This window comes from Emys orbicularis, chromosome 11, assembly GCF_028017835.1.
Source record: "Emys orbicularis isolate rEmyOrb1 chromosome 11, rEmyOrb1.hap1, whole genome shotgun sequence".
In the NCBI taxonomy this organism is placed as follows: Eukaryota; Metazoa; Chordata; order Testudines; family Emydidae; genus Emys; species Emys orbicularis.
Genome location: NC_088693.1, coordinates 62,520,086 through 62,542,645, shown reverse-complemented (window position 1 = coordinate 62,542,645; position 22,560 = coordinate 62,520,086). Strand labels below are relative to the sequence as shown.

The window sequence follows — 22,560 nt, the reverse complement described above, 5'->3', positions numbered from 1 at the left end:
GGCAGATCCCTCTGACACCCACCTCTAAAGAAAAGACAGCTTTTCCCACACCCTTCGGCCTCTTCCAATTTACGATGATGCCTTTCGGGTTACACGGGGCCACAGCCACCTTCCAGTGACTTATGAATCAGGTGCTGAGTCCCCACGGGTTGTACGCCGCAGCATACATCGACGACATCGTCGTCTACAGTTCTAGTTGGGAGGAACGTCTCCATCACCTCACTGACATGCTGCGTGCCCTGGGTAAGGCCGGCCTCACCGCAAACCCGGCCAAATGCCACTGGGGCCAACGGGAAGTAACATATCTAGGCTACACAGTGGGTCGGGGAAGACTCCGCCCGTTGGTGGACAAAGTTGAGGCCTTGAAGCGCTACCCCACGCCTACAACGAAAATACAAGTTTGGCAGTTCCTAGGGCTAGCCGGATACTACCGACGGTTTGTGCCCAACTTTGCCACACTCGCGGCCCCCCTCACAGACCTGATGAGAAGCTCCCAGCCCAAGAAGGTCCAGTGGTCAACAGCCTGTGAAGAAGCTTTTGGTGCCCTGTGCAACCACTTAACCCGGGAGCCGGTACTGAGACAGCCAGATTTCGCGAAGCCCTTTATTCTCCAGACCGACGCCTCTGAGGTAGGGCTGGGAGCCGTGTTGTCCCAAGAGGAGGAGGGAGAAGAGCACCCCATCTTAGACTTAAGTCGTAAGCTGTTTCCCTGAGACCCGGTATTCCACCGTAGAGCGGGAGGCCCTGGCAGTTAAATGGGCAATTGATGCACCTGTTAGGGAACACTTTCTCCCTGGTGATGGATCACGCACCCCTCAGATGGATCAATAGTATGAAGGAAACGAATGCACGGATCATGCGGTGGTACCTGTCCCTCCAACCCTACTCCTTCCAAGTGTCACACCGGCCGGGGAAGGCCCATGGGAATGCGGACTTCTTTTCCCGCCTCGGGGAAGGGGAGGGGGAAGAAGGGCCCCAGGGACCGCTGGCCCCAGCCATGGTTTTAAAGGGGGGGATATGTGACGGGGCAGAGCAGCCCCGCACTGGCGCAGCAGGGGTTAATGCTTCCTTCCTGGCAGAGAAAGCCCCGCCCCGGAAGCCCTGCTGGGCATGCTCCAACTGGAGGCTAGGTATAAAAGCCTGCAAAGCTGCTCAGTTGGGGCTGACCACCGGAGGAGAAGGACGCACACAGCCAGCTCCCGAGGAGGAACAGCCCACGTTCCAGGCTCCAGGAGCCAGCCTAGCCAGCCCGAACCCTGCATCTCAGATGGAGAACCCGCCAGAGGGGAACGGACCGGAACCCACGTCTCCAGAGGAGACCGCGACATTGGGGGTAGGAAGTGACCCAGGGAAACTTTAGGGACGAGCCACGTTAGAGCAACACTGATGTTCGGCGTGCGGCGGCCGGATCCCCGCCGAGCCAATGGCAAGGGGAACCCCGCCATTAGGAGAGCCCTGGGTCGGGACCCGGTGGAAAGGGAGGGCCCGGGCCCCCCTACGCCTCTGGCCGTTGGGCCATGCTACCCCGCTACTGAGGGGAGTTATATATGGACTCTGGCCATTGGGCTGCACTACCCCGCTACTGAGGGGAGTTATATGGACTCTGGCCATTGGGCCGCACTACCCCGCTGAGGGGAGTTATATGGACTCTGGTCGTTGGGCCATGCTACCCTGCTACTGAGGGAGAGACGACGGACGGGACATCACCAGGAGGGGGCGCTCCACTGGACAGAGCTAATTCCCTGAGGCAACCAGTAGGAGGCGCCAGGTGGTGAGTCCCAACCCCGTTACACCAACCTAAACCTCCCTGGCTGCAATTTAAGCCTATTGCTTCTTGTCCTATCCTCAGAGGTTAAGAAAAAAAATTTTTCTTCTTCCTCCTTGCAACAACCTTTTACACACTTGAAAACTGTTATGTCCCCTCCCAGTCTTCTCTTTTCCAGATTAAACAAACCCAATTTTTTCAATCTTCCCTCATAGATCGTGTTTTCTAGACCTTTAAATCATTTCTGTTGCTCTTTTCTGGACTCTCTCCAATTTGTCCACATCCTTCCTAAAATGTGGCGCCCAGAACTGGACACAATACTCCAGTTGAGGCCTAATCAGAGCAGAGTAGAGTGTCTTGCTTACAACACTCCTGCTAATACATCCCAGAAGGATATTTGCTTTTTTTGCAACAGCTTGTGGTCCACTATGACCCCCAGATCCCTTTCCACAGTACTCCTTCCTAGGCAGTCATTTCATCATGTGATGAATCAAACTAAGTATTGTGCAACAGCAGTAAGTAGTCTTGGAAGAGCTAATACTGAATCACGAGCTGACATCACAAGGCAATTTATACGAGGGACAGGACCTTACATCTATGAGTCTCAGAGCGCTTTAAAACAGAGGGAAAGGCTTGAGACTGAAGAAGCATGGAGAATAAAGAATCATTTGCTTTCCCAGACTTCTGAAAACGAGACGAGAAAATTATTTTTTGAGTTACAAACTTGTCCAGAGATTTGGGACTTTCGATTTTCCACTCCAGTCAATATCTAATGATTTACTGCTTTTCTGGCTGGAGTTCTTACTGAAAGCTAATGATGGATTGACTCATGTAGTGAGAGTGGAACAGTGAGAGCAGTCATAGTCCCAACTGCTCTGAAAGATTGTTACACTTCCCCAGTTCAAGAACACATGAGAAGTTTAGCCCACTGGAGTAGCCTATATGTAATTAAAAAAAAAAAAAAAAAAAATTGAGATATTTTCAACTTTTTTTTTTTTTTAAATGCAGTCAATTATTGTTTAAGGAGCCTTAGCAAATAACTGCTTCTATTGCCAAAGAACTCCTTCAGTAGATATAGTTGAATTTACAAACTTTCTACAAGGTACAATGTCTTGAGGCATTTTTCAGGAATATATGAAACCGCTTCCCTCTTCTTGTGAATGTCTGCGATGGGAAAAAAGCAGGAGATCTGAAGTTCCCAGTCCATTTTAAATATTATCCTGCAAATTCACATCAGAAACAGGAAAAGTATCTGCTGAATAGATTTCTCCCTTCAAACACTCAATTGCTTCTTCTTCCTTCAGTTTTTTAAACTCCTGGTAGTGGACCTTAGTGGAGAGGAGAGGAAAGGAAAGGGTGCATTAGTTCTGCTGCTAAATAACAAACTCACATTGTCTTGTGAACCAAGGCACTTAGTAAAGGGAAACCGATGCATTCCAGAAAGTGATCGGTTCAGATCAGCAATTCCACGTGAAAACAGGTGAATGAGTCAATATCTGATCAAATTCATGCAAGGTTCTGAGGAACTGAATTCAATAACTCAGTTTTAGCTTTTGGAGAATTATGGTGTAGTTCATGACAAAGAAAGGATCAAACTCCACCTGGACATAGTTTACCATAGTGGAGTCCCTTTGCCCAACACCATAGAATACCATCACTGATCAAGGAGTTTTTCCAGCAGTGTCAATTTAGGTTAAGCTCACCACTCCCAGTACTCTGTTCTTCACCTATCATACACGTCATACATGTCACCATATTGATGAGACTTGCATTTAGACTTCTTACCAGTATCACATGATAGCCGAGTGCTTTCAGATGTCTCATCTTCATTGCCAGCTTGCCTTGGGGGTGTCTTGTGCCAAAACAGAAAGCAGACGGAGAAGCACAGAGAACAGCCACTCTAAAGCCAAAAACAGTAATAATTTCTTAGGGAGCTGGCAAACAGCATTATGTTGGTGCAGTTTAAATATTCTTCACAGTTAACTGTTCAGAAAATGCCTTTAATATTAAGGAATAGCACTGCTGTGTTTGTTTATTGCTAATATTTTTGTACATTTCTAATGTAATCATTCTTTTGCTTCTCCGGACTTAAGCAACTTAAATCCCTCTCTCCTGCAATGTGTTTTATCTAGGTGCCGAGGGCTGCCCATGCAGTTCTTACGGCAAAGATTGAACTCTTAGGCCTCAAATCATTCTGCAACTTCTGGAGAAGCTCAGAATGGTGCATTATGTGAAATAGAAGCATCCAAAATATGGGATTGCATCAGGGATGCAATCCCATGCTCTGGGTGTCCTGAAACTTCTGACTGCCGGATGCTGGATGACGGGTGGATCACTCAATAATTGCCCTGTTCTGTTCATTCCCTATGAAGCATCTGGCATTGGCTACTGTTGGAAGACAGGATACTGGGATAGATGGACCATTGGTCTGACCCAGTATGGCAGTTCCTATGTTCTTACGCATGTAACATTTATTTCCTTCTTTCTTCCATTATCTGCTGTGCAAATCCCTAACCTGCCTGGAAGGTTCAGAAAAGTTCAATGACTTGGTAGCCTGACAAGCAGCATTGGCACAGAGTAACCAGTTCCCTTTTCCCCCCCAATAGACAGACAGAAATTCATCTGTGCAAGGCCATGCATCACTTAGATCCCACCTAAGCCCTCAAAATACGACTTAAGTGGTGTCTCAACAAGGGATACGTTATTGTTAGAGATCCAAAATCTGCAGTATCATTGTGGTCTCAAAGTCATGATTTAGGTTTCCTAGTTTGTAACACGGTTCACAAATTGGGTCAATGGATTTATATATACTTCATTTACTAAAAAACAAACATTCCTTAGCATAGAGTTGAATTGCTCTCTCCATTCTAACACGGAATAGAGATATAGTTTTTCACTCAATGCATAATTAGACTGGAACTCATTGCCACAGGATCCCGTTGAGGTCAACTTTAGTAAGTGTCACAGAGGGATTCAACATTTATATAGACAACAAGAATATTCGCAGTTGTAGTTAATGCAAAAAATTTTTTGGAAGAGAATCAAAATCTCATGTTTCAGGATTTATGCTAAACTCTAATTATTAGGGGAGGAGGCCCTGTTTCAGTGTCCACAATTTTAAAATGTTGATATATTGGAGAGGGTTCAGAGACACGGGAATGATTAAAGGATTGGAAAACACATCTTATAGCAACAGATTCAAAGACTTCAATCTGCTCAGTTTAACATAGAGAGGGTTAAGGGGTGACTTGATCACAGGCTATAAGTACCTACATATGGGGAACAGAAATTTGATAAAGGGGGAGGGAGGGAGCTCTTCAATCTAGCGGACAAAGGTATAACAAGATCCAATGGCTGGAAGTTGAAGCTAGACAAATTCAGACTGGAAATAACGTGTAATGTTTTAACAGTGAGGGTAATTAACCGTTGGAACAATTTACCAAAAGTCATGGTGGATTCTCCATCACTGGCAATTTTTAAACCAAGACTGGCTGTTTTTCTAAGAGAGATGCTCTAGTTCAAACAGGAGTTAATTCAGGGAAGTTCTGACATCCTGCCTAACACAGGTCATAGACTAGATGATCAAAGTGATCCGCCCCTTCTGGCCTTATAACCTAGGAGACCTTTATGAGGGCAGATTATCCCACATCTACCCACTGTGGAGTTTCTTGCACCTGCCTCTGAAGCATCCAGGGCTGGCCCCTGTTGGAGGCAAGATACTGGACTAGGCCCTGTGTGACGTTGTGCAGTCTATATGGTTTTATAAAAACATGATAATAAGTGAATATAATGTAACTGGAATTTGCTTCATGCAAAAGGTCTCTTGTAAGGTATCATTACAAAGCTTATAATCTACTGAGTGTGATCATCCTATTTGTATAAATGTACCACTCTTGTATCTAAAACTAGAAATATAAAATAACTCTGAGGGCCTATTGTAATTATGCAAAGTGTGGGCCATTAATGGTGGTTTGGAATCTTGATGACTCCCATTAACCAGGACCATTGTCTGCAGATGGCTGTGTTTTACCTGTGAGTCTTCCTATGTATGTGTGTGTGCTGGCAACTGGGCAATGAAGTCTTGCAGTGACATGTGATCATGTCACCTGAACTGGAATCCATCTTTAACCTGGTGCTTTTCCAGTGAGGGGGAGTGGAAACCCAGAGGGACAAAGGGTTCACGCCTTATGCAGAAGATATATAAAGGGGTGGAACAGAACAAAGGGAAAAGAAGAGCCATCATTAAGAATCTCCTACCTACCACCTGAGCTGGAAGAAGAGCTGTACCAGGGGAAAGAATTGTGCCTAACCCTGGAAGGTGTCCAGTCTGAGAAAAAACTTGCTAAAGCATCTCTGAGGGTGAGATTATCTGTATTCAGTTTGATTAGACATAGATTTGCCATTTTATTTTATTTTGCTTGGTGACTTACTTTGTTCTGTCTGTTACTACTTGGAATCACTTAAATCCTACTTTCTGTATTTAATAAAATCACTTTTTACTTATTAATTAACTCAGAGTATGTATGAATACCTGGGGGAACAAACAACTGTGCAGCATCTCTATCAGTGTTATAGAAGGCAAACAATTTATGAGTTTACCCTGTATAAGCTTTATACAGGGTAAAACGGATTTATTTGGGTTTAGACCCCATTGGGAGTTGGGCATCTGAGTGCTAAAGACAAGCACACTTCTGTGAGCTGTTTTCAGGTAAACCTTCAGCTTTGGGGCAAGTAATTCAGACCCTGGGTCTGTGTTGGAGCAGACGGGAGTGTCCGGCTCAGCAAGACAGGGTGCTGGAGTCCTGAGCTGGCAGGGAAAACGGGAGCAGAGGTAGTCTTGGTACATTAGGTGGCAGCTCCCAAGGGGGTTTCTGTGATCCAACCCGTCACACTGGTCTGATCCAGAATGACAATTCTTATGCTCCTGTGAGAGCACAGAGAATGTGAATTACTTGCTCTGCAGATCAATGAGCCAAAGAGGCAACAGGAAGAGCCTCACATAGAATATAGCCTGGTAAAGAAAACTTGTAACCAAATAAAGGTACCTTTGAACATCTGGAGCATCAGCAGGATCATCTACTTCAGTTACTGGAAGCACTTTTTTTCTGTCTGCATCCATTTTGATTTCAAAATCTGAAAGCAAAACAGTCAAATATTAAATGGCACAAGAGGCTTTGACCATTCCAATATATTTCATGGAGTCAATAGAAAAGAAACAGCTATAATTATTGCATTTGTGAGACAGTTTGCACAATATATTGCAGTTCCTTCGAGAGCAACAAATATATTCAGCTGGCGCTTTGACACAGTCAGAAAAGGTGCTCGTTATCGCAAATCATAGATACTGTACGCGTAGGTGTATCAATTCAGGATTTAAAGAAAAAAAAATTCTGACCAGGTTGCTATGAAACCTCAGACAGATGCATACATATTCCCTTGTCCTTTTATCACTGGGTTTGATAAATTTAGGAATAAAAATACCAGAAGTATCATAAGTGAATCAGGTAATGAAAAAAGCAACAGAGTGTCCTGTGGCACCTTATAGACTAACAGATGTATTGGAGCATAAGCTTTCGTGGGTGAATACCCACAGGACTCTGTTGCTTTTTACAGATCCAGACTAACACGGCTACCCCTCTGATACTTGACACAGGTAATGAAAGTAGCTTGCAAATGATATAATCATAGAAGTATAAACCCTGCATACAAAAGAAACCATACACCATGGAACTTTACTAAATTTATAAATGGTCTCTCAATGAAGGTCATCTCCTGTTGTTTAAATCAAAGAAAAAGGAAAACTGCTCCACAGCTAAAACAATCACCTTGAAGTTTCATATTTTGCCATCTTATATTGTTTCTTTAATCCAAGATTAAAAAAAGTATGTTAGCATTAAAAGGTCAGTGTTGTTTAATATAGTTATGGCCTATTTGGGTTTATGTAGGATTAGTTGCATCAAAAGCCAGATTTTAACCACAAAAAGCCCAATGCAATTTTACAAACCAGAGCAGTAACAATATTTTAGTCAACTATCCAACTATTCTAACGTGAATGTCATAGAAAATACAACCATAAAGGCATAGTTGCCAAATAGACCTTATCACCAGAAATTTATATTTTAAACCCCTTATATTATAGGTAATAGTTGCCAGTCCATTTCTCTATCACTATAAATCAATATTCAAAGGCACATGACAATGAACTGGTCCCATACCAATGTTGTAATCATGTGGCCGTTGGATGTTTTGCTGAAACATACGCTCATCTCCCAGAAGTTTCAGCAGAGCCATCCGAACCTCAGGGAGATCAGAAACCAAAGGTGTGGAGGGTTTCTTTATAAACACAGTTGCTGGTTTGGTGAATGAAGGACTATCAAGTTCCAGACACATGTTCACACAGTGCAGCATCATTTCATTCTGCTCCTTGTTGAGGCCATCTGAAGAAAGGATAGAAATGTAGCATTATAGTGGACTCATTATATTTATATTGTATCATTTTATCTCATGAAATCCACAATTTCACTGGCTACTATTTGCAGTATGAAGAGATTTCAGCTTTGCTGAGCAGTAGATTAATTCCAGATTAGGCATAATAAAACTAATTGTTTCTTGAAAAGATGCCATCAAGACATTGTTAAAATCTTCTTGTTCTATACAGCTATCTAAGCAATTTACAAGACACACATTACTGTAGAATCAATCTCCTGGTGAGAGAGAGCAATGCTATTATTCCCATTGTACAGATGGAGAACTGAGGCACAAAGAGGCTCAGAGACTTATCCAAGGTCACCGACAAAGTTTGTGACAGAGCAGAGAGTTGAACCCCAGGGCTCCCAGGCTCTAGGTTACCACCCTAACCACTGGACCATCCACTCTTGAAAGTCTGAAATCTATTCATTTACTCACTTTCCCCCCTCTATTGTGCACAGCTACACACGTTACCCTGTTACAGCAGGGTTACTAATAAGTGAAAGACATTTATGCACACATGGAGGCTGTTCTTAAAAAAAATAAAAATAAAAAAAAATAAAAAAATACTTTAATGGATATTGATAAAACACAAGAAGTTAAATCACATTTTGGATGTCACTTTGAGAGCATGCTTTAACAGTACCAAACTATAGAGCTGAGCAAAATTCTTCAGCTGAATGGCAAATTCTCTGATAAAATGCAGGTTTTGGAGTGAGTGAAACTATTTGCAAGTTTGGATAAAATTCAGCAAATAGTTTGGGGGGAAAAAAATTGTGGAAATGTTTTTTCAAAACAACTGCAAACATTTCATTTTATCTGAATGGAATTTTTTCATTTCAGTGGGAAAAGCCAATAAATAAATAAATAAATATAAATATAAATATATCAATTTCAGTTAAAAATAAACTGATTTCCCCCCCCTTTGATTCAGCCAGTGAATGGAAGAGTGAATTATTCACTCAGTTGTACTGAACTATTCAGGTTCCAAGTAGACAGACTGTTTTGTTGAAGTGTAGGGACTAACAGAACGTCCCAGAGTATACAGAATCTGCAAGCAACAAATACACTTACACCCTGACTCAGTGCCAAACTAAGCGATTAGCTGTAGAGAATTATAACACGAAGCTGAACGACTACCTTGAACCATTTCAGTTAGGGTCCTTCATCCTAAAGCAAAACAGTCAAGCAACTTCTAACCACGAGTTGTATTTTGAGCTAAACTTTGATTTAGCTGAAAAACATACATCACTTTGGTTATTTTTTTTAAATGTTCTTGGAAAATCTTGAATGCGTGTCCCAGAAGAATCCACAATTTGTTCACATCTGACTTTCTACAACAAATCTTACAGTTACCTAGAAAACACTTTCCTCATTACTGAAGTGTCTTATCTGAAAATGGTACCTCCAACAGCGCAATACACCCCAACGCCATGATGAGGGCATTGGTTCAGTGCTGAGTCTGAGGAAAGAGTCTCCTGAATCACTAACAAGTAACAACAACAACTTGCAGAACTCAGTTTTTTATTTCATATCCAATATTAACCCGTCTGCCCCACTTAGCTTGTGAGCTTCAATGCAACCACACCCTAAAGCAGGGGTCTCAAACATGCGGCCCACGGGGTTATTTTCTGTGGCCTGCGAGCTCCTCGCAGCCCCCCCGGCCCTCCCCCAGCGTTTACCTAGAGCGGCTCCGGCCAGACACACACCGGGGGCAGAATGGGGAACCGCCAATGGGAGCTGCTGGGGGCGGTGCCTGAAGCAACAGCAACACACACCCCCCTGTGCCCCTCCTTCCCCAGGTTCCGGCCGCTTCCCAGAGCGGAGCGGCGCGGGGGCAGGGCAGGCAGGGAGCCTGCCCTGCCCCCGGTGTGCGTCAGGCCGGAGCCCGCCCCCCGAACTCCTCCTGCAGCCAAACCCCCTGCCCTGAGCCCCCGCCGCACCCTGCACCCCTCCTGCACCCGAGCCCCCTGCCGCACCCTGCACCCCAACCCCCTGCCGCACCCTGCACCCCTCCTGCACCCCAACCCCCTGCCGCACCCTGCACCCCTCCTGCACCCCAACCCCCTGCCGCACCCTGCACCGAGTCCCCTGCTGCACCCTGCACCCCGACCCCCTGCCCTGAGCCCCCCGCCACACCCTACACCCAAACCTCCTGCCCTGAGTCCCCTGCTGCACCCTGCCCCCCTGCTGCACCCCTCACCCCAACTCCCCCTGACCTGAGCCCCCGCCACACCCCACACCCCTCCTGCACCCCCGGAGTTGGGGTGGGGATTTTGGGGAAGGGGTTGGAATGGGGGCGGGGAAGGGGTGGGAAGAGGCGGGGCAGGGGCGGGGCCTCATGGAAGGGATGGAGTGGGGGCGGGGCCGAGGGCAGCGGGGGGGAGGTGTCAGTAAATGCCAATGTACTAATCCGCATGTGGCCCTCGTGGTCATTTGAGTTTGAGACCCCTGCCCTAAGGAGTGATTGTGTTGAAGCTACTACTACTCTTCTCTACACACCACTGTGAATTCAATGGCATAACACACATGAATACATTAATGCCTGACCTGATTTTAGTAACTCGTTGAGTTTGTCCTCTTGCAGGAGCTGACTAAGTGCAGGCTGGGGCAAATACCCTAAAATGCAAAATGAATACACTGCCTTCAGCAGATCCACATTAGAAATCCTGGTGAGGTACTTATTCAAGGCATCGTTGAGAGACTCCAGGAACCTTCAAAAGAAAAATGACATCTTTACATACCAATTTATAAATAAACTCAGACTTTCCTAAAAATCTCTATAAAATATAAATCCATACTTTTGAAATAAAACCCCAGACAGACATTCCAATTTACTTGGATAACCAGAACCCAAGTCCAGCATCTAAGCTTCCCACTAGCTACAACCTGTTCACCACTTTTATCAGTCTATCACTTAAGTGATGGGCACCCATTCTCTATTACATTGCTTTACTGTTTGGAAAAAATGTATATCTGCCTTTTTTTTTTTATAATAGTGACAGGTATAGCAAGTTTACCTCACAGATTAGTAAAACAGGACCAAGTGAGAATTATTTCACAACTGGAATCCAAGATCAGTAGCAGGTACTCTTTCGGGTGCCTGTTCAGACACCCACATAACAACTATGTAATTTAATACAAGGCTTTCTAAGCCAGAACCTACTCCTGATTTTGGCATTTGGGAACATGGTTGAGAAGCGAATACACCCAGAGAACACTTAGAATATCCTTCAGGTTCAGGGATTCAGGATGACTTGTCACCTTCTCAGCCAAAATATCCATCAGCTCAACAGGTCGAAAGCGAAGTTTCCCGAAGGCAGACAAAAACAGGACAATCTAAAACGCGCCAAAAAAAAGTATATGAAGAAAAACATTTTTAAGGCTAAAAAACAACAAATTAAAACTAGAGTAAGAGCCTCAATATGGAAATTTACTTAATTGTCTGGTGTTATAGCATCAGAGAGGTTTTTAAAAATGAAAATAAACTTTTGAAAATTGTAATATTTTATTATGAGCATGACTAACTGTATTATTTATTACCATACTGCAATCAATAGGAGAACAATGGACTGTTGAACTCCCAAACACTTATTAAAATATTTAAACTAATACTGTCTCATTGTTTCCCTCTGATCCACCATCTGTATGTCTGTATCCCTCTGTTGTTTCTTGTCTTACACTTAGATTGCAAGCTCTTTGGGGCAGGGACTGCCTTTTGGTTCTGTGTTTGTCCAGCGCTGAGCAGAAGGGTTCAGGTCCATTATGAGGGCTTGTCGGTGCTACACTAACACAAATAAAACAACGACTGCCAATGTACCAGTTTTACTGAAGATTTCCCCTCCACCAATCTGTATAAATACACAGTGTTGTTTCAAAGATATACATCAAGAAAAAGAAGTTTGAAACTGACACATTTTCCAGCCATGGACCAATTTCTACCAAGTTATTCCTATTAAACGTTCATGAAAAGAAACCAGAGAAAAACTGCATTTTTTTTATGCCCTTTGAATTTTTTAACATTATGTACTTGCTCTACATGTAGAGCAAAACTGGAATTTATGCCCAATTTTAAGCCCATTTCAGAATGCAAACTGAAGTACTGAGTCATAACTAGCAACTCTATAAATTGTGTTTGTGTGCGCCTGGGCACAGCTGAGTACTGGCAGTTCTAGTGGTGTCACTTGTGGTCACTACCTCACCTGTTTAATGTCCCACATGTAGATGTGGGAAGTCACGTAGTTTGCTATTGCTGAATACAGAACCACATTGCGGTACCGGAGGATGCTGCATGATCTCAGAACATGGATTAGCTGCCAAAATGGAGTACCATGGATATTCTCTGTAACAGGAACAAAAAAAATAACTGACTGTGAGCTGCGCATTGTGGGATACGACTGGGACCAGCAGCCAGCGGCGTGTGCTGTGAAAAATCAGATGGGGAGCCATGGAAGAGACTGGGACTGGCTGGGCAAAGGAGACCGGGATGAAAAGTTTGGGGATACAGACTGGGACTTTGACTAGGAGCATAGAGGGGGGATGTTGGGACTAATTGGGCAAGGAGACTGGAACTAGGATGAGAACCCTGAGGAGTGGAGACAGACTGGTTTGGTGAGGAAAACAAGACAGGGACAAGGAGCTGAGGGTGGGGGAAGAGACATGGCTGGGACAGGGCAGAAGGGACGAAGCTTGAGAGGAGAGGAATGGGCAGAAAAGTCTGTGCCCACCAGAGCCTGGAATGGAACCCAAACATCCTGAGTCTTACCATTCCTCTGCCTATGGGTTTCACAGCTATTTGCAGACAGCAATGTGTCTCATCCCCCTCTAGTGCTGGTCCATATTGAGGATCACCAACTATTATTGCTATAAGTTACTCCCTTATATGTAGAGGCAGAGGTGTATGAGCTGGATCTAAAGCAGTGGTTTTCAATCTTTTTTCATTTGTGGACCTATAAAAAAAATTTTGAATGGAGATTTCCCTTTGGAAATCTTAGACAGTCTGTGGACCCCCTGTGCGCAGACCACAGGTTGAAAACCACTTGTCTAAACATTCCAGTCCTGCTGATGACCTTTATGTGGGCATCAGTATGATACCACAGGATGGAATTTGGTTTTTTTAAGTTTGCTTTTAAAACCCTAGGAAATTATACGTACGGATACACATGCACACACAAACCCCAAAACAATTTGTATTAAAAGAAAAGTAGCAAGGCTGCAAAGTCGAACACTCAAAAGTTAGGAAATGCAAGAATTAAAGCTTCCTGTGTAACCTTAATTCAGTTCCCCTAGTGCATATGCATTATGATACAGTCTGTAATTTCATGATCACATTCTATTTTTTCTACAAGACCTGTGCCTCGCTCAGTGCACAGGATGGACGTGATCAGGGGATCATCAGGGTTGCATAATGAAGGAGGCTGTTGTCTAGCCCCTGCTTCATTTGTTGCAGTAGTTGGAAGGCGTATATTGAATGAGACAGATGACTGCAGAAATAGGAAGTATGGTCTCATGGTTAAGGCTACTTGAATGTTATCCTGGATTCTATCCTTGACAAGCTTTGTCTTCTATCCTTCGATCCTATGTAATGCTGGGAAAATCACTTAACCCAATGTGTTCCTCATTCTCTGGGTACCCAGGTTGAGACCCTGGAATCTGATTTGCAGAACTGCTGAGCACTCACAGCTGCAAGTTAAATCAAGAGGAGCTGTGCTTCAAACATATAAAGTGCCAAATAATGCTAAGTGCTCTGAAAAAATCAGGTCCAATGCATTTCAGATTGGGAACTCAAAATTAGTGGACACTTCTGACCTTAATATCTGTGTGCTTCAGTCCAGCATATTTAAAATGCAGATACCACCACCTCACTCTTCGGTGTTATGAAAATAAATCCATATTTGTGAAGCACTCAGATATTATAGTGATAAATGCCACAGAAAAGCAAATTAGGAAATTAATAATTCTGTCTTCAGAGCAGGATTTGACTCACGTGTAGTAAATAAGACCTATGGCTGTACGCTAAACAATAAGGATGCAACAAAGTATTCAATAGCTTCATACTATGAATACCATCCATCCTGTACATTAATGAAGCAGGGATCCCGTGGGAGAAAATAGTTTGTTGCCATATAATTAAAGATTGTATCATAAGGTGTATGCACAAGGAGACCAAATTAAGGCTGCACATGCAACCTGAACTTTGACATTTCCTACCTTTTGAGGGCTTGACTTTGCAACATTAATGTTCTTTTACCATAGCTTTGGATGCAAGAGTATATATTAATACATATTGATCAATTATGTCTACAATACTTATTGCAAAGGTCTGAGTAAAGGTCAGAGTATTAACCTTCATTTTAAGTTCCTTTGGGCTCGACTGAGCCATCATTTATTAAGCAGAACTCAATAACGAAATCCACTTAATCATGTCCCCTTTTGCTTACTCCCTAAACACAGAGTTGTCAATTCATACTATGAGATGCAAATTTCCAGTTCAGAAACAGTTTTAAAAGCACATCTGAAACCACTAATTTTACTTGCTGGCCTTTAGTTAGCATTTTCTCTATTTATAGAATTTGGGGAAAAGAAAACAGAATTTTAACTTCAGAGCTATGAAGAGTGCCATTATAATCCACAGAGATGACATTTCATGGTATTAATGAGGGCAGAGACCATAAGAACTACTTTCTTTGATCATCCATCAGTCCTCCAAAATTTTTTGTACTGTATTTTGTCTGATGGATCTGTATTGTTAGACTACAAAACAATCATGTTTTCTGGGCTTAAAAGGAAATTGGAATACGACATTTTCATTAGGAAGAGTCAGAGTAAAGGAGAGGGGAAGTTTAAAAATTCACTTTAACTCACCAATGATTTTGTTACTTGAGGCATCCAGGATTAGGAGGGAGCAGTGATTCATGGCAGCCAGAGCACTAAACATGTGTTGCGCATTCTGAGGAGTCAAGTGGTCCAGCTGTTTCAAAACTCTATCCTAAAATGAATTCAATTTGATTAGACTCTTCATTCTTGGCATTGGCAGTCCAAATTATCTCTGCCGAAGCATGAAGTGAGTTGGAAAGATCAAAACTACTCCAATCCAGTCACCTCACCAGATTCGCACTGAAGAAAGGGTTGGAAGGAGCTTAAAATAACTCCTTCCAATCGCTTTTCTTACAGAAACAACTACAGCTATTCTAATGTTTAGTGTGAGCTGTCCTTAAAAAGTTCTCAGGTGCTCCCGTTTCTTTCTTGAATAAAATCAATACAAGAGGAACTTAATACTTATTCCTGGTTACTATGTATATAGTTTTCCTACCAGTACTTGAAAGAATGGTGGATTGCTACTTAGCATGGATGGCATATTTACCAATATTGCAGAGTCAGGATGATATCTAGTCTTTGCCATGTGCAAGAACTCTAAGTTATTCTAAATCCTTAGTAAATGACTCACGGAAATAAAGAAACAAATCAACAGAGCCAGACGTGTACCCAGAAGCCTCCTGCTACAAGACAGGCCCAAAAAAGAAACCAACAGAACTCCACTGGCCATCACCTACAGTCCTCAGCTTAAACCTCTCCAACGCATCATCAGTGATCTACAACCCATCCTGGACAATGATCCCTCACTTTCACAGACCTTGGGAGGCAGGCCAGTCCTCGCTCACAGACAACCCGCCAACCTTAAGCATATTCTCACCAGCAACCACGCACCGCACCATAACAACTCTAACTCAGGAACCAACCCATGCAACAAACCTCGATGCCAACTCTGCCCACATATCTACACCAGCAACACCATCACAGGACCTAACCAGATCAGCTACAACATCACCAGCTCATTCACCTGCACGTCCACCAATGTTATATATGCCATCATGTGCCAGCAATGCCCCTCTGCTATGCACATTGGCCAAACTGGACAGTCACTACGCAAGAGGATAAATGGACACAAGTGAGATATCAGGAATGGCAATATACAAAAACCTGTAGGAGAACACTTCAACCTCCGTGGCCACACAATAGCAGATGTAAAGGTAGCCATCTTACAGCAAAAAAACTTCAGGACCAGACTCCAAAGAGAAACTGCTGAGCTCCAGTTCATTTGCAAATTTGACACCATCAGATCAGGATTAAACAAAGACTGTGAATGGCTATCCAACTACAGAAGCAGTTTCTCCTCCCTTGGTGTTCACACCTCAACTGCTAGCAGAACACCTCACCCTCCCTGATTGAACTAACCTCGTTATCTCCATACTGATTTATACCTGCCTCTGGAGATTTCCACTACTTGCATCTGAAGAAGTGAGGTTCTTACTCACGAAAGCTTATGCTCCCAATACTTCTGTTAGTCTTAAAGGTGCCACAGGACCCTCTGTTGCTTTTTACAGATTCAGACTAACACGGCTACCCCTCTGATACTTGTCACTATTTTCTATTGCCCTTTGTGATACACCTTTGGCAGATGTACACTAAATTAAACAAGATTTAAAAAACTGGTGAAGCTAAAGTTAGTGGGCCCACTTCTGATATCACTTAAGGCACAGTAAGTCAGGAGTGACTGTTTGCATGGTTAGGGTTATACTGACCCAACCAGCAGCAAAAATTAGGCCCACTAATTTCAGTTTCACCAGCTCTTAAAATAGTTTCACCCAGTACATTCTCAAAGACATATAAAGGGCAATGAAAAAATGTATCAGTAATAGAAAAAAATGTCAAAACAATGTTTAAAAATACTATATCAACCCCAGCTCCTTTCACTGGATTCAGAAAACATTTTAAGAATCCCATTCTATTGGAACTAGGGCAGATGTAGTTACTTGTCTCTCAACAGCATGATTCATTACATAGAAAGCCCTGTTACAATGAAGCTCACAGATAGCATCTTATCTTTTATGCGACCAATTTCTTACATTAACATCTCCACGCTTTCTATCCCTATGCATGGTTTGACCTTCGCACCCTCTACTTATTTAAGTCCCTCCTGCAGACATCTCTCTGTTGCGCAGGCTACAGCAAACTTAATTGACATGTATCGTCATAAAAAAAAATATATTGTTTCCCCTTTCTCAAACCACTATTTCCTTGCTTACCTGTCCCTGGAGGATGAGCAACTTGGGGAAGTTACCATTCATTTTCAATGTCTGGAAACTGCCTAGCGTACAACAGGTGCTACCATCAACAACTAATAAATAGCAACACAGGAGCAATAGCGATGCAGGAATAATAGTAGGACCCACCAATGATTTTAATCTTTTACCTCAAATTTCCTTTTGAGAGAGAGTGGGGCATCGTTCCCAAAGCATTTCATCATGCTTTGCAACATAAAAATGTTAGTGATCTTTGGAATTCGCGGCTCCACCAGTAACCTGATAAGGGGAAAAATGGAATTGGTTTAAGGAGGCTTGGCCTACACATACACACAAGTTGCACCAGTAAAGCTCTGCTTATTTTTGGCAGGAGCAGGCACACATCTGTCTCCCATGGATGACTCCTGAGTTAAACTGGTGTAGCTCCTCACTCCTCTTCCCCACACACTTTTTCTTTTAAATTAAACTGGCGCAGCTCTACATTGACATAGTTAAATTGACTTAATAGCAATGTGGCCATCTCCTGACACTGAAGTAACTACACTGGCGTGAGATATCAGTAGGAGGACTTCTCACTACGTGCCATGATCTGTCCGGCAACCTTTCTAAACTCCACTGCCCAAGCAGTGCAAAGGACCCCGGAATGCCCACCCATACTGCACCATGCTTACACTGATGCAGAATGCTGCTGTGTGGACACAGTGCTGCAACAGTGCAACATACACCAATGCAAGCGCAACAGAGTGAACATATGGCAGGGAAATAGAGGTATCAGTTTAACTAAACTGACGTAACTTATCCCAGTGCAATTTCTCTCTGGAGACAAGCCCCCAGTGACCCATGAAATTCAGGAGAGCCTCATACAGGACCCAGCAAAATGGAGCAGATGGAAAAGAGAACAAGTGATACTATGGTCTGTAGGAGAAGAACAGGATCTTGATATAGCAGAAGGCAAAGCATCACATAGAGAAGGACTCTGATCTGGTGTATCTGTGGTTGCCATTTTGGCTCAGTAGGAAACAAAATGACTAAAGAGACCCAAAAACCCCAACTCTTTAAAACAGTATTTTTTTTAATCAAATATCAGAGCACTAGTTTTGGAAATTCCAGTGTCTGTATGGCAGTGGAAGGCTCTGAAATTGATCCACTGAGATTGACATTTCCCTGTGAACAGGTAGGAGTTTGATTAATCAAGATGGAGCCAAAGTCTTCTAAGTGAAAAATAGAGAGGGATAATCTACTTTCCTCCAGAACTGTGCACCTGAACTTCTAACAGAATATGCTGTTATTTAACCAACATGCCCATCCTTTTGTAGCTGGAGCTGAAATTGAATTGATACATACAATACAAATCCACCAATATGTTCCGTTAGAAGCTCAGGAACACTAGATCTCTGAAGGGGTGAGCAGATGGGGCTTTGTAGACCAACAATCTGAGTACAAAACCACCACCCATAAACAAGTTATTCTGAAACAAGAATAGATGTAATGCTTCTCCCACCCCTACATTTGAATACAGGCAGAATACAAGGTAAAATGGTATTCCAACTCAACGGCTTTTCCTATTGAAATCAAGAAGAATACCACCTAGCTGAAACATAGGGCTTTTCACTAATAGATCTCAAAGCACTATACAAAGGAGGGCAGTTTTATCCTCACTTTACAAATGGGGAAACTAAAGTACAGAGAGGTGGAATGACTTGCCCAAGGTCACCGAGCAGGCCTGTGGCAGAGACCAGGTCTCCTGTGCCATGGTCCAGTGTTCTAACCTATCTCCACCCTTTCTGCTGAGAATGCCAACAATGATGCCAAAGAGAGCTATTTATTTCAGCTACTATCTGATGGTAATGACTTGGGGCCCAATCCTGCAATGAGCTTCTCGGGGTGGACTCTGCACAGAGCTGTCACACAGAGTTCAGTGTAGAATTACAGCCATGGTCACTACAGAGTGTCCCTGATTGTCTAAGACCGTGTAAAGTTACTTAAAGGTTCAAGTGTCTTCCTGCTTTGGACATTTCTACCATATTTTACATATGAGAACACTGCAGGGATTACTAAAATGTTCTAATACAATATATCATTAAATAATCTTCAAGCAAATGCTAAAAATGTAAGCCAGAAAATATCGAAGTGTATTTTGGGCAAAAGAGTAAAGATGCTCACTCTCCTTTCATGCCATATTTATTTTCCTCCAACAGAAATAAATGGTCACATGACAAGACTTGTAAGTAAGGAAACCATAAAAAAAAAAAAAAGTAATTGTTCTCACTGTAATCCGGCTTGAAGAACATCCACATTTCTGCTTTTTCCCATGGTTGTCAAGGCGGTTGCCACAACAGAGAGACATCGGTCATCAAATTCATTGAGGCGCTCCTATTAAAGATATATTTTCACAATGTTAGAATGTTAGAAAATTCTTAAGACTAAGTGGTGGAATGGTCAATTTTTACCAGCTATCTTAGCCCGCCCATCTCCCCTGCCCACACAAAGAGAAAGGTCAAGTCACTGGGGCTGATTCTACTTTGACCTACACACTGGTATAATTCTACTGACTTCTGTGGAGTTAACTCCCAATTTCCCCTGAGAAAATGAGAAATCAGGCCTAAAAGAAAAATTGCATTAAGGACAAAAGGAAGAACTTGTGTAATGTACTATACATAGTGTGGATACAAGCTGATGAATGTCGTACTGGTCATGTTCAAGATTTCCTCTCTAAAGTGTTTTGTAAACAGTTAACAGCGTTTTGATGTGCAGGTTCAAGCACATCTGGGGCCCAACCGTGGGCACGCTTGGTGGGGACCCTCCCCCTCCATGTAATAAGTCAGTGCCCTCTTTCCCTCTGAAAGTTGCATGCTGCTTTATTAAAACACATACAACTCTACAAAGTAGGATGGGTTGGCTAGGTGCAGAGTTAGGGGGAGGTGGAGGTAAGGATGAGGACAGACTGGTTTAAGGGAACAGAAAGGGAAGAAACAGGGAGAAAGTTTCACACAGTGGGTGGGGGGCTCTGAAGAAAGTCAAGAAAGAATCTCCCAGGGCAGCAGCAGGTCCAGAAATGGAGAAACCCTCACCTAGCACAGCATGAAATAGTCATATAATGCTCAGAGGAAGTCCCTAGTTGCATCAGCAGCTAGGGAAGGTCCTGTAAAAATCCCCAAGACAAGGGGAGCATAATACAGCTAATAGTGGGTAGACCAAAGAAAGCTCCCAGAAGCAGCAGGTGAAGGAACTGGGAGTCAAGGAGGACACTGGCCTGTGCCCTCAAATCAAAATATCAAAAATACCTTTCCTCATGACTGCTCACTCTCAAACCTGCTTCATATCATGTGAGGAGAAAGGAGAGGGGGAAGGGAGGGTGGAGGGAGAAAAGAGTTTTTCTAAGCCTCAAACAGATCTAGAGTTTTGGCACAGCCTGAAGCGCAAGTATTCTTTCAGCCCTCTCTCTTTATATGGGGTGTGTGTGTGTGTGAATGAAAATAAAGCATGGGCAGAACTCAAACCACAGGCATTCCATGTGGAGACCCTCCGAGGCTATAGCCTCTACAACCAGTAAGAACTGGCGCTGGAATTTTATTCCAATCTTTAAAAGATTCCAATACTTACCTGACAGACCCTCAGCAAAGTCTGAACCAGTTGAGTGTTCTGGGGTAACCCTAGCCTCACCACAGCATGTAGACTGTATACCAAGTCATTACACCACATGCTCCTAGAATCTTGCATCAGACGCTGACATAGCTGCATAAATGCAGGATGCTCGCCCATCAGTTGCTTCTCATAATGCTTCTGGTCTTCGGACAGCTTTTTGGTGAGCACCCACATAGTACTAAAACAAGCACTACAATGCTTCTCAGAAATAGCAGACTTTGAAACTAGGTCTAATACATCACAGGGAGATGTGCATTTTTGAAGGTCATCAAAGAACTGCTGTGACTGACTCCTTTCGCTCTTCACTACCAGATTCTCTTCAACAACACTTCTATCTTCTTCTAGAGGGTCCAAGGCACTAGATGAACTTTGCACATGTTCATCTAATAGAGTCTTTGTAGCATTCTGTTCTTGTACAGTGGCATCTCCTTTACTATAAACAGGCACCCCCTGAGACAGCAATCGGAGAGATGGTTCAAGCCACCGAGGAGGAACATTTAACAGGAATCTTCTCAGGTTCACACTTTGTATGGCACTCTTACGTCTACTGATCCCTAATGTGTATGTCCTCATTGTAGTTCTAAAGTTGGGACCCAGTTTAGAACCACATACATGCAAATGTCTGATTGTCCTTATCAAATAACCCACTTTATTGTTCATTTTTGCTACTGTTATAAACAGCTTTCAAATGCCAGCTCACAAGACAGGGCCTTAATCAGATTCAAGCCCACAGAAACAGGTCTTTGGACACCAGGTAAAATGCATTATCTGTGAAATCAATTGAAAATTATAAAATCATTAACAAGCTTTTGGTTTAAAGGTTAAAATACCACATCTACTAACACATCTTTTACAGAGGGAACCTGAAACAGACAGCTCTGGAAACAGTTCATTTTCATTTGTAATCAGTCATTAATTAATGAGCGTCTTCTGCTTCTGATTCCACAATTACACAGGGTCTCATGGTCACAAAACTGTTGCAATTCCACAGTACAATTGAAGAGGGACAGGATTTGAAGAGAAACTGGGCAGACTTAAGCCCTGATCTTGCATCTACACTGGTAAATTGATTTCAATGGGTCTCCACACACACTGGCACAGAGGTCTGTCCTCATGGGTGCACTTACAGGACCGAGTCCAAAGTCTGTACCTTCACTTTCCTGATTTCCTTTTCCCCAAGCCTCCCGGAGCCATGCAGCACTCCTGATTTACCAGAAGTGATAAAATTCTGACACTTGCAACAAATTCAGCAGTTAGACAACATAGAGATAGGCGCCTCTAGAAATGTCTGAGACAGATAGAAGACCTATATTATGAGACTAAACAGGACCAAGTAAAAGATAACACCATACATTTAACTATTAAGGGCTTCCTGCACCTTTCTTTGCACAACCCAAGGGCTTCTATCAAAGGTTGCATCCATTTTTGTGGTGCAGACAGAAGTCATGGATCCAGTTAACTCATGGGGAGTCTTGGGTGTTCAAGAAATGTATGATCAGGGCCTGATGTCATAACTTGCATAATAACTACAAATGTTAAGAAGAGAAATTAAAGCTCACAATTCATGGAACAATCTGATGTACTAGGACTAGACAGGAC

The 22,560-nt window shown here is 43.1% G+C and overlaps 1 protein-coding gene across 1 annotated transcript; it reads right to left on the bottom strand.

The window, feature by feature from the left end:
• Nucleotides 1-2,781: 2,781 nt before the first annotated feature.
• On the bottom strand, nucleotides 2,782-22,560 carry FASTKD2 (FAST kinase domains 2). Its single transcript, XM_065413597.1, has 12 exons — nucleotides 22,521-22,560; nucleotides 20,920-21,729; nucleotides 19,586-19,689; nucleotides 17,487-17,595; nucleotides 15,098-15,221; nucleotides 12,436-12,575; nucleotides 11,400-11,572; nucleotides 10,784-10,947; nucleotides 7,981-8,202; nucleotides 6,811-6,898; nucleotides 3,551-3,665; nucleotides 2,782-3,093 (listed from the first exon to the last, which is right to left on the bottom strand). The coding sequence occupies exons 2-12, from the start codon at nucleotides 21,619-21,621 to the stop codon at nucleotides 2,974-2,976; spliced, it is 2,061 nt and encodes a 686-aa protein (XP_065269669.1). The 5' UTR covers nucleotides 21,622-21,729; nucleotides 22,521-22,560; the 3' UTR covers nucleotides 2,782-2,973.